The sequence below is a fragment of the Gymnodraco acuticeps genome, unplaced genomic scaffold (assembly GCF_902827175.1).
Source record: "Gymnodraco acuticeps unplaced genomic scaffold, fGymAcu1.1, whole genome shotgun sequence".
Classification (NCBI taxonomy): domain Eukaryota; kingdom Metazoa; phylum Chordata; class Actinopteri; order Perciformes; family Bathydraconidae; genus Gymnodraco; species Gymnodraco acuticeps.
This window is the reverse complement of record NW_022990413.1, coordinates 152,501-168,522: the sequence shown is the minus strand read 5'-3', so window position 1 is coordinate 168,522 and position 16,022 is coordinate 152,501. Positions and strand designations below refer to the sequence as shown.

At 42.0% G+C, this 16,022-nt stretch overlaps 1 protein-coding gene across 8 annotated transcripts in view; it reads right to left on the bottom strand.

The window, feature by feature from the left end:
• Nucleotides 1–213: 213 nt before the first annotated feature.
• LOC117551857 (golgin subfamily A member 6-like protein 22) overlaps nucleotides 214–16,022 on the bottom strand; it is a 103,793-nt gene continuing 87,984 nt past the window's right edge. For 7 of the 8 annotated variants that reach the window (XM_034224922.1, XM_034224923.1, XM_034224926.1 and 4 more), the window contains 5 exons: nucleotides 15,167–15,260; nucleotides 15,027–15,067; nucleotides 10,954–11,056; nucleotides 6,647–6,858; nucleotides 214–1,077 (listed from right to left, as the gene is read on the bottom strand). In XM_034224922.1, coding sequence (XP_034080813.1) covers nucleotides 1,026–1,077; nucleotides 6,647–6,858; nucleotides 10,954–11,056; nucleotides 15,027–15,067; nucleotides 15,167–15,260 — 502 coding nt within the window. In that variant the 3' untranslated portion in view covers nucleotides 214–1,025. Of the gene's footprint in view, nucleotides 1,078–5,717; nucleotides 6,859–10,953; nucleotides 11,057–15,026; nucleotides 15,068–15,166; nucleotides 15,261–16,022 lie in introns of those variants that run through there. The other variant, XM_034224925.1, reaches the window with a different exon arrangement.

The following is a 16,022-nucleotide window of genomic DNA, read 5'->3' as shown; positions in this document are numbered from 1 at the left end:
TAACATTTAAAAAATCAGATAATTATTTTTCTCTTACAAATTAAAAAGTAATTTCATAAGCAATTAAAGTCTCCTTTTTAAATGTATACAATGAGCTTTTACCTGGACTAATAGGACGTGTAGCTAATGTTAGCAAACTTTACAAATGTTTCTGTGTGACATTTAAGTTTGCTGTCTTTATGACTTCTGTACTTGTGTCACATTTTGCCATTTAGTACGTATTACGATATGTCATGTTTGGCTACAGGGGGTTATCATTCAGCAAAAGTGACATTTTGCAAAATCAAAGAAGACATTAGAAGCTAAAGTAGCAAGAGTCATCAGCCTTAAGAAGCTAAAGTCGTTTTCATTCGCCATTTATCACAATTTCCTGATAAATAATGCTATTTCAGTTCTCTTCAACTATGAGGCAAATGGAGAATTAATTAATACTATTCCCGTGACTTTGTACCTGGAAGCATGTTCTGACTGAAGCGTTGTATTTGTAAATATATACATATAAAAGAAGACAGATTGCTGATCACAAACGCTGACTATAAAAACGTCTCAGTAAACGATGTCAGTCTACTGAACTGATTATCAGAGCTACTTGAAGATGGAAAAAGGCTTAAAGGAAATCACAGTCCGTTTCCCTCCGCAGAGCTGCCACATCTACATCCTTTAAAACCGTAATAAATTCAACAACTAGAACAAAAAAAACACAAACCAGACAAACCGGCTGTATTTATTAAAGGCGCTGTTATGTGCATCCCAGAATATACTCAGATACCTGTCAATGTCTGTTTCAGTCGCGGTGGTCCACAACGCAAACATTTCATGTGTGTTCGTGGTTGTCAGGTGAGATTGCGGCATTTACGCTGTGATGTGTCACACCTGATTACGGATACATGTTGCCTTCTTTCTCCCCTGTGCACTGCAAATGTGTGTGATGCATGCAGGAGTGTGAGCGTGTGACAGGCACACATCAGCGGAACGTTTGGCGGTTGATGACAGCGCCGCGACCTCTGATGACGCCCTCCATTTTGTCACCGCCGACTCGCGCAGATTACCCCCAGCGCCATCTTCTTACTCTGTATGCTAATGAAACAGAGAGAGAGTAATGAGAAAAGAGTGACGGATTAAAAAAAGAAAAAAGGGGAAAAAGAAAGGCATAGGAAATGGTGCATGAAAGAACATGTGAGACAAAGTGTTTGAATGTGTGTGACAGAGGAAAATAAGAGAAAGAGAACAAAAATCTGATGTCTGTGAGCATGCACAGTGTGAGGGAGATGAAATACAGTAGGTGAAAGAGAAAAGGGGAGACTAATGAAGGTCATCAGCTGCCATATTGGGGCTCCCTTGGATAGAAATTTAGGGAGATAGGTAGGGGAGGCTCCGGTGAGTGTGATGAATATGATTATAGGTGTGTAAGTGTGTGTGACAGTAATGAATTCAGGGTGTGGAATAGAAAAGGGATATAGGTCCCTGAGAGTGTTGAATTTCAAACGGGGACACCGACCGGTCGCCGCTGCGCCACTGATCACTCTTCGTGTGTGTGTGGGTGTGTGTGTGTGTGTGTGTGTGTGTGTGTGTGTGTGTGTGTGTGTGTGTGTGTGTGTGTGTGTGTGTGTGTGTGTGTGTGGCTTGTGCCGAGGTAGTGAGTGAGATGCAGTCCGGCCCGCTGTAATTTATGTGAAAACTAACAGAGCTGTCCCGAGATGTCATTAGCTAAAAGGCAAATTTCATTATTTCGCTAATATGGAGCATGATGACTCTTTTTGATGTCTCCCTCCTTGTACTCTTCTTCCTCCCTTTCTCACTCCCCGCCTCCTTTTTGTCTATTTACCCCTCCCTTCCTCTCTCCCACTCACCCGCATTCAGAGGATCTCCTTATTCAGAGCAGCTTTCCCTTTCAAGGTTGAAGAAAATGGCCATGAGTCTGTGTATGTGTGTGTGGGGACAGTGAGAGTGATTTTCTTTCGTGGTTCTGCTGGATGAGGTGATGATGATGACTCACCTTCAGCCCACATACACACCTTGCACTCCTTCCTCCTCCCTTTGATGTGTGCTTGAGTCGATGGCTAATCAGGTAGCATCAGGCCTAGTCCTCATTTCCCCTTCACCCCGGCCCCATTAGGGAGCAGGCTTTCTGGAGCAGGCCGATAAGGACAATATGCTCTTCTTCCAGACTCTCTCTTCCATATATACCCCTAAATCTCCCACTACTCTCTCATTCTTTCTTCCTCTCATTCTGCTCTTTTCCCCCATCTTTCCCTTCGCTAAATCTCCAGTGTCTCCCTGGTTCCTCCATCTCTCATTCTGCCCCGTCACACGCTTCTCTCACCTTTCACTTTTCTTTCCGTCTCACCACCTTTTCCTAAATGTCCCATTACTCTCTTCCTCGTCTTTTCCCCATCTTAACCTCTCCACTCTCTAAATCACACACTGCACCTCCTTCACTTCCTTCCTTTTGTCGGTGTCCCTCAGCATCCATCTCTCACTCGCCTTTCATTCTTAAACTTAGTCCCTAAATCCCCGGCCACGTTCTTTCAGCCTCTTCTCTCTTCATGCACCCCTTTTTCACTACTTCCTTTCCTCTTTCCCTGTAGTCCTTAACTCTTCTCCTCTCCCTCAAATTGTCTCGTAATCTCTTTTTTCCCCTCTAGGTTTCATACTGTCTGAAACCGTACCATTTCCCCCCATTTCTCTTACCCCGTCCTTTACTCCCTGAGGAAACACTTCAGCGTTTGAGAGAAATTGGACTGATGGTCATTTTATCCATTAAGAGATGGAAACGGACACAAACATCGGTCATATGTCCCCTACATAAAGCATTAAGATAAACACAATTCATTCACAACTGACATTTAGTAAAGAGTAATCTTTAAATAAGAAAAGAAACGTAATTCATTCAAACAATATTTCAATGGGCACTACATGTAGGATCCTGTCTATTAACGATGTACTATTTCAGCCCCTTTAACCAGAGAATGAGAGTTAATAAGCAGAAAGAAATACATTTTCCAGTGAGAGCAAAGGAACATCCAATAGCAAAAATCTAATATACTCATATTATTAATTAATATATTTTCAAGGTACAGCTTTGCTTCTGTTTACTCATGAACATTAATTAGACCTACACTATAGCAAGTAATCTGTATAACTCAAGTTTAAACATTGCTTTCAGACATTTATTTATCAAACTGATCTCTTTAAATCTCTGCCTACAGATTAAAAAGCCTGTGTATTGACAGAATGTCACATATTGTTATAGTGTCGCTGTATAGTCTATAAAAAAAACCCACATAACATAAACCCACCTTTTTAAAAGTGTGTGAATAACTGTCTTTTTTCCTATTCTTTTGTTTGAGTGACCTAACTTTTAGAGGAGACATGTTGCCAGCACTCCTGTCACTCTCTCTCTCTCAGCCTCTGATGTCACTTTCTGCTCGTGCTGTGACAGAACCGCCTCTCCCACTAAAAGTCATCGTAACGGTGGCAGAACACTGGGCTAGACCCGGCATTTCTCATATGATAAACAGGCTGTTCCACATGTTGTATATGTAGGTTGTCATGATATGACAATTTTAAAAATGGCTGTTTATATTTATATATATTCCTGAAGGGCAAGTCTTTTTGGTGAGGTCCCTGTTTTCTATGAGTTATTCTCAGTTGCACAAAGACTGATGCATTTGACTTTGAAACTATGCAACAACCGTATGTGTGGAAAAGTTAGAATAAGGGCTGCACAATTAATTGAGATTTAATCGTAATGGACAAGTGCAATATTTGGTAAAATAAATGATGGTGAAAATTGTATTCTATATTAGTTATTGTGAGACTGCAGGAAAATCCGAGCCGACAAACGGTTTTCTTCGACACATTTTTTCCAAATCATGCAGCCATGATTAATATGATAACAAATATAAAATTGCAAGTACTTATTATTGTGGCATTAAAGTGGTCCAGTGGCTACACAGAGCCAAAGCTCTTCTCCCTTACCACTATTTAGTTGCTGTTACAATAAAAAAAACTTTTAGTGCAAGTCAATTACTAATTCATAGAAGTGCAATATAACAACATAAAATGGCCTCTACGGTCTATTCCCACACATCTGGTACTCTAAGTTTGTTAAACTCAAACACTAAGAATCATTTGCAAACACTAGCTTTTGCAAAGCTGCTTACAACATGGGCTGTGAACTTTTGTGTGATTATTAGCATGGGCAACCGCACAGACCTACAGGGAAGCCCAGACTGGAGCTGATCACACACACACACACACACACACACACACACACACACACACACACACACACACACACACACACACACACACACACACACACACACACACACACACACACACACCACACACACACACACACACACACACACACACACACACACACACACACACACACACACACACACACACACACACACACACACACACACACACACACACACACACACACACACACACACACACACACACACACACACCATTTGTATCTTGAAATAGGGATTAGATAACGCCTCGTAAACACTGTAATGAGTGCCGTGATGATCAACAGCAACTCTGTCTCTCTCTCTCTGCGTCTCTCTCTCTCGTGGTTGAGGGCCCAAACTGCTCACAAACAGCCTGACGCTAATTTGGGATAAAAAGGAAAAATACTGACTTGCAATATTTGTCTGGTTTACCACAGATTTCTAAGGGACCACACATACAGCAGTGAAGTACCACCCACTCTCATTTGATGAAATTAGGTTAGGAAGGAGCCTGTTCGGTGCTTTCTGCCTTTTGTGAGAGAAGAGCTCATGGTGTGGAAATTAAGAGCCTGTATGTGCTTGTGTGTGTGAATGTGTTTGAATGTGTGTTTGTGTGTGTGTGAGAGGCTGACTAATCCCTCCACAGAGCTGAAACGAGTTAAAAACACATCAAAGGGAAGCTTAACCTCTGTGAAACCTCACCGGGTTTTTCAAGAACAACAAATGATCATTCTCCTCATTGTTTCCAGGGGGACTCTTTTCACCGCTGCGCTGCTGACTTTTCCCTCAGTCCTCTGAGTTTTCAAAAAGCCTGTGGTTTCATTTTTAATGACTGTGCCGTTTGTGTGTGTGTGTGTGTGTGTGTGTTACTGTTTGTGAAAGAATATAAATGTGTGAGTGGGTGCACGCTTGTGTGTTTGCACATAAAAGACAGGTATTTTTTAGTGTGACATGACAAATGAGGAAGCTAACAAGGACATGCAGTTCTACTCGCAATCATTAAAATGTAAGACATCCTGACTATAGCTATACAACAGCTATGTATGTACTGAACCAATGAAGGATAAAAAAGGGGGTTTGGGAGACAGGTGGGGGGAGAAGGAAAGAGAAGATGGCAAGATGAGGCCTGAGACCTGCTTTCCCTAGAATTCTCATTATCACAGTATAATAGTGCTCTTGCTGATCAGATATTTGCATGCTTCTTTTCTGTTGTTGGAACAGTGCTCTTGTTCAAGTATATATGTTCGACTAGAAGCAAAAAAGAACCTAGGGTCATTTGAAGATGCCCATGGAAAGAAGGCAAGACAAATATGTCCTATCTTCGTCAAAACCTCATTTAAATAATTTCGTTTATTAGCTGGTTGCAAATATGTCATAATCTTTGTGTCTCAGCTGGCATTGTGCAATGTGAACATGTAGCATTGCTATCCTGTTGATTTATTGTCAGTATTATGAAATCAAGTGGAAGAATGTACGCCCGCGTTTTTATTTTCCCGTCGTTACAACACATGGGCTCCAAACACAGCGACAAGAGAGAAATCAATAAATAGTTTTTGAAATATAAAACAACATCTACTACAATAAACAACTAATATACTCAATCACTCATGAGCACACACTCCCCCACAGGTACTTTCAGAGAGGCAGAAGCACGCAGACACATAATGTACTCGCATAAAGACGTACGGACACATTCACCGCAGTAGATGCAGGACACATGGCGCACAGCTGCAGAGTAATCAGAGACTGTGGTACAGCCATCCACATCTGAGCTGCGTCTGTGGATACTGATGATGTGCCCTAAACTCTCCTCTAGTGTAAGACACTTAAGAATTGCAATGAGTCTTATTAGTTCATTTTAGTTGAAATAAATTGATTATAGTTCATCAGGACTGTCTGGATTTACAAATAAGTGCAGTGAAGGTGTATTTTAGTGCTTAGTGCTACAGTTTTGTTGCAATTGAAGATTATTTAAAGAAATAATTGCTACCGTTATTAGCTGCAATTGCTCATATCATTGCAGCATTTTAAGGTTGGCATCACTTCAGTATCAGATTTCAAATGTTAAGAGGTGTGAATGTTCTATGAAATAATCTCTTCATGGCACAGCAGTAGAGAAATGTTTGATTTTTGACGATTTGAGGGAATTCCATCATCATTCCCCGGTTCTGGAGCGCCCCTCAGGCAAAAGGCACCCTGGGACTTGACTTTGACCTGCAGGACATTAACCTCAAACCGAGCGCACTCCCTGGTGAGGAGCTGCAGGTCAAGAGGTCTCGACAGGTCAAAGTCTTCAGGGGGCTTCATTTGTTCAGATCCCTGCTTGTCCTGCCAGACCAAGCACCATGCAGAGAGGCAGGGGGCCTGATCCTGAACCCCCAAAGCCTGGGACTCACCTGCTCTCCCTAGCCTTGGTCTGGGTTAGAATCCCATCAATGTCCCCTGTCACTGTGTCCAGGCCCAAAGGAGGAGGAGGAGGCGGAGGGAGGTGGACTGAGGAGGACTGCTGGGAGGGGGGAGGAGGAGGCAGGGCCACTTGTCTACGCTTAGAATTCTCCTCCTCCAGCTGCCTATGCAACTGCTTGTTCTCCCTGCTGAGGGAGGTTAGCTGGAGAGAGAAAAAAAAGACCGTCAGAGAGACATATGGAGGAGACATGTTCAAACAGAAAGAATAATAATAGTTTTGAAAGGAAATCTTCATGTGTGACTTTAGAAACAGAGTGACGGAGGACGAGACTTTTTGAAGTTTCAACATGTAAACATCCCACTTCATCTCAATCAACCAAATCACAAAACTTAATTTGGAAGATAGCAATAAATATCAACCATCAGAAGTCAACAGCTATCAAGTTGATGAAGAAGCTGACATCCCATTATGTGCTTAATTCATCTTTCACAGTTGCTTTCACGCCTGTTGAAACGGAAATGCCGGTGGAAAATTGCGTGGAGGTTTTTCAGGAGAGTATTGTGTTCACAGTTTGAAACGGTTTGCAAGTAGGAGTCATGCGACGGTGTAAATTTCTACATGAAAACAACCAATTTGAGCGATCATTAGAGGTCGATTTGACACAAAATCATCCGTGACTCAAAACAAATCGCACGTCGTCAGAACATGATTGGGCTCCCCGAAACACAATTACAGACTAGCTAAATTGAGAGTGTTTCATTTTTTTTGACAGGGACATTTGGTTAAAGGTAGGGAGGTGTGTGAGTCAAAACTTGTCTTTGAAGGCAAACATTTTTTTTCATGCGTGGTAATTATATGCAAATGTGCCTGTGTCTAAAAATTGTAATAAGGCAGATAAAAGCAAATAAAAGATTTGAAATAATGTATTTTTAGCTATGAGGAAGAGAAAAATAAGAAATTATAGGACAAAGGGACAAAAAGACACGTCGGGTAATGACAGTTGCACTTATTCACATCTGTTTTTTAGTGTGTGTCTTTTGCGGTTCAAGAATGATGTCACAACGACAAGTCTGGCCATGTGTGTGTGTGTGTGTGTGTATGTGTGCATTTGAGTGTGTGTGATAGAGGGAGAGAAAAACACAAACGGAGATGAGACAGACACATTTCCGGATGGTTCTGCTAACATTACCCTTTCCACACACACACACACACACACACACACACACACACACACACACACACACACACACACCACACACACACACACACACCACACCACACACACACACACACACACACACACACACACACACACCACACACACACACACACACACACACACACACACACATCACACACACACACCACACACACACACACACACACACACACACACACACACACACACACACACACACACACACACACACACACACACACACACACACACACACACACACACACACAATGTATTACATCTCATGACTAGAAATAGCAAAGGCTTAACCCTCAAAGAGCCAATGACATGTCGATGTGTCAAAAACTATCCTAAGACGCTTAAAGAGTATTTACTATCTTCAACAGGCAAACATCCTCCAACGTGTTCATTTATGCTTCGCTAAGAGCAATAGAGTTTCCACATGAAAAACACTGAGTTTGACATTTGTAATTAACCGTATATTCAAGTGGACCCGTTTAATTTCCCCCATCTTTGGTCGCTCTGGATGATTTTCTAATTGCAGAGGAGGGGGGTGAAATTAAAAATCACAGCTTGTCCCTTCAACCTTCACATATTGCGGGTGAACTGGTGGGCAAACGTTTGGATGAAAAGGAAGTGTGTTAGTGGGGGGAGAGGGGAAGAAAGAGACAGGCAGAAAGACACGGAGGGGGGGTGTGTGTTTTATTGCTGGTGCGTGAGTGTGTTTGCACTTGGAAAGCTGGGTTTCCATTCAAATATTTAAAAATAAATTGTGAAAATTACTGAGCTAGAAAAACTAAATAAAGTGATTTATTTTTCATTGGCACAAAAGTTTTTAAATGTGGTTTGTTTTTAACAGTTGTTCCTCCTGGTTCATAAAGCATATACATCATCATGCAAATCTGTGTTAAACCTATTGAGCCAACTTATTCCAATTCATTATCACAAGTCTTCCGTTTGCATTTATAGAGTGGTGCAGTGACGCGTACTAAAACCCGGAAGTAAGCTGCGCATGGGTTCCCTCGACAAAAAAGCAATGGGGTTTCTCCATAGGATTTTGGATAATAGCTCGAAATAAGGTCTGTGGAAAAGATAAATGCACATTTTGTTCGTTTTCCACAGACCTTATTTCGAGTTATTTCCCGAAATCCCATTGCTTTTTTGTCGAGGGAACCCATGCGCAGCTTGCTTCTGGGTTTTAGGACGCGTCACTGCACCACTCTATTGTTAGTTTGCCTTGTTTGCACAAAGAAAAACATCATTGTCATTTAAAACGACTTGATGGCAGTACATAATGAAACAATTGGATTAAACACCAATAATTCAATGTAAGTAGTCATCATTCATTTTTCTTGCAAAGATTGAACATGGAACCATCCATATATTAAAAAAATAGCATTAAAAAAACACTTATCTCAACATTTTGGATGAAATAACCCCTCATTCATAAATAAAATCATTGAGAAATGGGTGAAAATGTACCTGAAGACGACACAAAGGTTAAAGGAGTCTTAATAATAATACATTTTATTTTTAGGCGCCTTTCATGACACCCAAGGACACCGTACAATTTGTTAAAAAAGGAAAAAAACGTTAATAGGCAACAGAACATGATAAAAACACTAACAGGAAATCATGGAAGTCTTGTCATATGATCTTCCCATTAAAAACAACAGAAGGAGTTTTTGAAATGTGGAAATACTCTGCAATACCTGTCGATCCATCTCTCCCTGCAGCTGCTTGTAGAGGAGATAATGCATATCCTTTTCATCTTTGCATGAAAGCATGAAATAACCTGGACACGAGCTGGTGCTAAAGCACAATAACAGCCCGCTTAATGCTAATCAAGTCTTGAAAGATTCTCAGTTTTTCCCTCTGATGTTCATCTTCATCCCAGTTGATGGAAAATCACTTTACTCGGATCTAATTTCGTGTGACATTTCAAAAGTTTGCATGAAATTAGCTTGACAGTCGGATGTAAATCATGCGTGCGCGCGTTGTTCGCCGTGTGTTAATGTGCGCCTGTGGGCGAGTGGGGAAGCAACAGCACTGAACCAGTTTGTGACTATGAGTAAATGAGACCGATCCAAAGCAGAGACACAGGCCTGATTTATAACCAGACGCTTTGCACATAGATAAACTGAGACATTCCATTCAGCTTCTTCTTTGATATCTGTGAGTGTGTGTCCAGTGAAGGGAATAGCCTTGTGTAAATGAACCGTCTACACCCTATCCCCTTCCAAGTGTGCTTGTATGTTTGTAGGATGTTGGATCGATGTGTGTAATGATTCACACTAGAGATTAAGAGGTGCTATTACACACCTGACCTGTTAAACAACACTCCTCTCTTCCTCTGCGTCATAAGTGCAGCTCACGCTCTTTTCTTTTCCCTGAAACAACATTACAAACTTCAACAAGTACCAGCTTTTGTCGTAGCCCGTCAATCAGCGGGCCATCGTGCAAACTAACAAAAGTCGGGTGAGCCGTTCCCCAGGCCCTGGAGTTTTGGAGAACTGAGGGGGCTGAGGAGTACTTTTGATTTGTCTCTCCTTTAGTGATTTGTTGACTCTTGTGAAGTAAAAAAGAATGTCAGCTTTTCCTTAGAATATTCCTCTGTGTTTTTTTCCCCACACATTGTTTTATCACAGCGGGCCATTTCCCTATGCTGTCACGGAGAGATCAGCGCGGCTGTATTGATATACATCCCTCTCTCAGTCTCATGAAAGGGAAATCATTTACCAGTGGAAAGAAACGTCACTGCTTTTTCCCGATACGATTTGTTCCTCCTTCCCTACACGCCTCCCCCCCCAACCCGCTGCTGACTTTTAACTTTTATCGTAGGAAGAGGAAATGGATGTCTGTGCGCGCTGGTGTGTAAGTGTGCGCGTGTGCGTTTGAAGTTGGACGCATGAAAGCTTCCTCTTCTGTGAGAGCTCAACAGCAGGTGGGCCGGTGTGTGGGTGTGTGCTTGTATCTGTACAAGGACTGTCAGGACCTGGTGTGTGTGTGTGTGTGTGTGTGTGTGTGTGTGTGTGTGTGTGTGTGTGTGTGTGTGTGTGTGTGTGTGTGTTTGTGTGTGTGTGTGTGTGGACTCTTACTTGTTGATTTAGCATTCCAACGGCCTCCAGGTTGCTTCGCAGTCTGGTCTGCATGTCCTCCATTTTGCTGAGATTTTGAGCAACGCAGCCCTGCTTTTCTAAGCTGAAACACAAGCATGTGCACAAACATGAATTAGAAATACATTTTTTAAGAGAATCTAAGTATTTGTAGTAGTTTAAGAGAAAGGAATCATAAAAATGTAGCTTTCTGTAACAATCTGAAACTGGCTTTTGTAGTTTATCATGAATATTTAGCATTTTCCTGCCATCGTAAACTTTTAAACTCTAGTGTTTTTACACAATATGCATTTGCAAGACAGAACAGCTCCAATCAAAAGTCCTTCGAATCTAGGGCAAAAAGAAGTTAGCGCACATCATCTTCATTATAACCATCTTCATTATAACTTATTACTAAACTCAAAGATGGGTGAGCAAATGAGTTCCAGAAATCATTAAATGATGAAAGCGCATGTAATACAGAAAAAAAAGAGAAACAGAACCACCGCAGCCAGGGAACATTAAGAGTACAAGAAGCCATTTAAGATTTTAACTGTTTATTAAAAACGTTTTTGGAAATGACAAACAAATGTTGGGGTCTGCTGTCTTCAGACCCAGGGCCGACAAAGGAATGTCTATTAAATTAACGACGGTGGATAATGGTGCTCTGTACGGGCTGAAGCGCTTGCTGCCCCCGCTTTACGCTCTTTCTTTCATGCCCCACTGAACCTGTCCAGTTAGCATTCGGAAAACCTTCTAAATACTTTATTGAAGACTTCTTAGCCCATTAAAGTACCACCGTACCTCCCCAATGTTAATTTTCTTGTAAAGAGCAAGCTGGGATTTCCTATCAGAGCAGCGGATGGAAAGACAGTCCCGTTTTGCTTCAGTTGAGAAGACGCGCACGCTCATGGAGACGCTAATAAATGACATTATTTTTTTTCCAGTGGATGTGGGTGAGCTGAAACACACACACACACAAGCTTTTGGCCCTATTAGCGATAACTTTAAACATTTAAGATCTGAGGAGACACTTGAGGGAGATGCTAATATGTGAACTGACATTTTTGCCTGAAAACTTTATGAGATTCATTAGCGGGACAATTCAGCTGCCGTGCATTTGTAGCCGTCTATAATAAACCTCAACCAAGAGACAATAACAACATTAATGGGAGCACCACTGAATTAAAACACACTCCACTGTAATATTTCTAGATATCTCTTATGGTTTTCTAAGAGGACAAGAACTTCAAACCATTTACAGTAGAACTGACAATCTGTGTTGATGTGTAGTTCCAAGCCTTTACACGTGAATATGAAAGTATATAGATACCATATTCATTTTCATTCATTTGTCCATATATGTACAAACTGAAAATGGACCATGAGAATAAATATGAAAGACTTGCATGAATACAACTGACGGCCTACTATCTGAATCACTCCATCCTATTAACCGAATGACTAATCAAGCTTGTCCAATGTAAGCATTTTTTAATTTTCTTAAAGAAACCTAATTTTCTGAAATTGACACTTATGAACTGAGGATAATTGCAGCTGACCCTTTCAAATCCTTTTAATTTCACACCATACTGACGACACAAAGAACATTAATAGGAAGAAATGCTCGAATTCCCTTTGATCTTTTATATCCTAAACGCCTTAAAAGCAAAGTAAAAACAGGAGGCGTAAACTTTAAGCACGAGCATAAAAATCAGAAGCGCCACAGATTCTTCACATGATTTAAACTCTCCCCTCGATGGTAATGTGGTCTTCAGCAGATCATGAAACATCACCGCCGCTGAGACAACTGTGTGAGATTTATGCTCCTGATGTGAGAAGGCAGCGATGCGCTCGGTGCTTGGCGTGACGCCTGTGTAAACATGTGTTCACACGCAAACATGGATGTGTGTAATTAGCGGCCTAACCCAATCAGTGTGTGCATAATTACAGTCATTAGTGTCAGAGCCAAGCTGCCATGCTCTCTAAACTACGCGATAAACTACATTGCTGCAAACACACACTCATCGTTCTTATTTACGGCTCTCATCTCAAATGTTATGCAAGACATGATTCCTATCACACAGTCTCCTTCTTATCTCTGCTGCTACTTCACTTTAGTTCTCCGTGGTTGTACAAATCCTCTGCTGTGATCACTGGCTGCTCTTAATTGGAAGCACATTGTTAATGGTGCGCCTGATGGAGCCTGATGCTTTATGAGCACCCCCCACATGGGATGAGTCACAGCAAACAGCATCAATATCCACTTCCACCACTTAATGCATTTCAATTAACACTCATATTTATTTATAATTTCAGATTATTTGAGGTTAAATGTGAAAGTGTGGATGCAAATCATTTAATCAACTAAAGATGTCATGTATTTATGTTGAGAAATACTGCTCCATGTCACAAACATGAGACATTGTTGCATTTTAAGGGCTGTTGCAGGAGGGAAATGCAGGCAAAGCATCCTCCTCCAGCAACAGGCAGGGTTTGCTAACAACTATAAAACTATATGTAAATGTTCTCCATTCATCTTCCTCACCTCTGTGTTAGCTTTACCGGCACAAACTGCCATCGACAGAGTGAAGCGGTGACACTCCAACAGTAGGGAACAGTAGGCCGTGTGATCGTAATACATTTCTTTAATAAAGGCATATCTAATGACAAAACCTTCACGCCGTGTGGATTGCTGCCAGTGATAGTGACAGAGCAGACACAATGCAGATATCTCCTTTGCCACCAGTAATGAGATTTATCCAATGTATATGGCTGCCATGCTAATATCATGACACATCTGTTGCCTTATGGATGTATGATTTTCATACATATGGCATTTGGGTTAGGTAGGTGTAGAGTGAGCAGGGCGGGTAATAATGAAATGAAATAAATTAGGAATCCTCATAATAAAGAAAATGGAGAAAGAAGAGAGAATGGATGGGGAGACACTATGGAAGAGGCTTTCATTCACTGTTTTTATCTCGTCCCATGTTATTATATTCGCTCAATCAAAACCCCTCTTATGCATACGTCTATATGAACTGCCTCTCTCGCTCCGTCTCCCCCCCCCCCCCCCTTCGCTCATTCGCAATTATGAAGGAAAGACAAAGAAAAGCGATTCATCTTGCTGTCGCGGCCCCTTAATGATATCATTAAAATGACTGACAGCTTTGAATAGCGTTGGAAAGCTACTCCAGTCAAAACAAATCTGATCCGTTTTGGAAACAGAGCCTGGTGGTTCTTGAAGGGCGGGGCTCAAAATGATGTGAGGGGGGGGTGTTAATGAGTGAGACCTGAGGGGGTCACACTGGGAGTACTGGTGCCCCCCCACAAACACCCTCTCCCACCCTCCTTTCTCACTTCCATCCGACACCCAATCCCATCTGTGCCACATTCACTTTAATTACCTTAACGAACATAACAAATATATCTCTCCTCTTCAGATGAATGCTATTTGACAGCCATGGGGGTGGCAAAGCAGGAGAGAATGGGCCCTTGATTAGAGTGTAATCATTGTTAAAGGCCCAGCGTGAATAACTTATTCAGATTCAGTGACACACACACACACACATGCAGGGAAACACAGGTGGCTGGGCCCGCGGGGTGTTTCATTCACAACTTCGCACTCCTGCTGTTATTATCATCATCAGCTTTGTTCAGGCTAGATTGTGTGTGAAACATGGTGGGCTTTTTGTTGGATATGAATGCTAAGCTCTGATCAGCTGGTGGATGCACACAAATGTAACATGTATGTACACACACACACACACACACACACACACACACACACACACACACACACACACACACACACACACACACACACACACACACACACACACACACACACACACACACACACACACACACACACACACACACACACACACACACACACACACACACACACACACACACACACACACACACACACACACACACACACACACACACACACACACACACACACACACACACACACACACACACACACACACACACACACACACACACACACACACACACACACACACACACACACACACACACACACACACACACACACGACTCACGTTCTGTCGTCTTGCCGGATGCCCTGGTCTCGGATCCGGGCCTGGAAACAATTATGAAATGAAACCTGTTTGTGATCGACACTCTTTATTTATCTCTCCCTGCTTGTACTTCATTGCTTTTCCACTTTGCACCTGTTCACCTTGAAGCGCTCCATGTCTCTCTGCTTCTTATCCACGGTTTCTTTCAGTCTCTTTACCTCCGCCTTCAGCGTGTTATTAGCGCCCTGAAGATGTCTGACGAAAGCCGGGGAGATGCAGAGACAGAGTTAAACAGAGGAATAAACACCGGCAAACAAAAAAAAAAGACACCTATTATCATCAAGGGACCCTTGTTAACATGGCAACAAATACTCCACCAAACAACAGAAATGGCGCCTGTGTTTCCGGAAGAGCCTTTAACTATCAGACGTTATCTATGACATACATACACACATTTTATGATCCATGATGATGGAGCCAGATATGTTTGCAGCCATTTATCACTTGTGGCTACTTCAGTATTTAATATTTGTATTCTCAGTATCCAGAATGTTATTGTAATACTTTATTTAAATGGAAGGGGAAGTAGGAATATCAGGTTTTTGAGGTGTTATAACGCTCTAACTTCACCTAGCTTGTGAAAGACTGTTTTCATTGCTGAATAACAAAAATGTAAGAACAAAACACACACACACAGTGGAAGTTAAGAGAGAGAGGAAGCAGCAGACACACAGAGGGTGGTGGTGCTGCTGGGCGGGGCGGGGGGGAGGGCATGGCACCGCAGGGGGGGGGGGGGGGGGATGACAGGAGAGGGCTAGACAGCTTTGATCTCTGGGAAGAGGAATATGTCACGACCCTGTCTGTGAGTGTGCATGTGTGTGTGAGTGTGCATGTGTGTGTAAGTGTGCATGTGTGTGTGTGAGTCATGATGATGCAGATAAGCAAAATCAAGAGTCCATCTTCCATAGCTTCTCTTTATAACTGGACTTAAAATCCCACTGGAAATGTTACATTCAT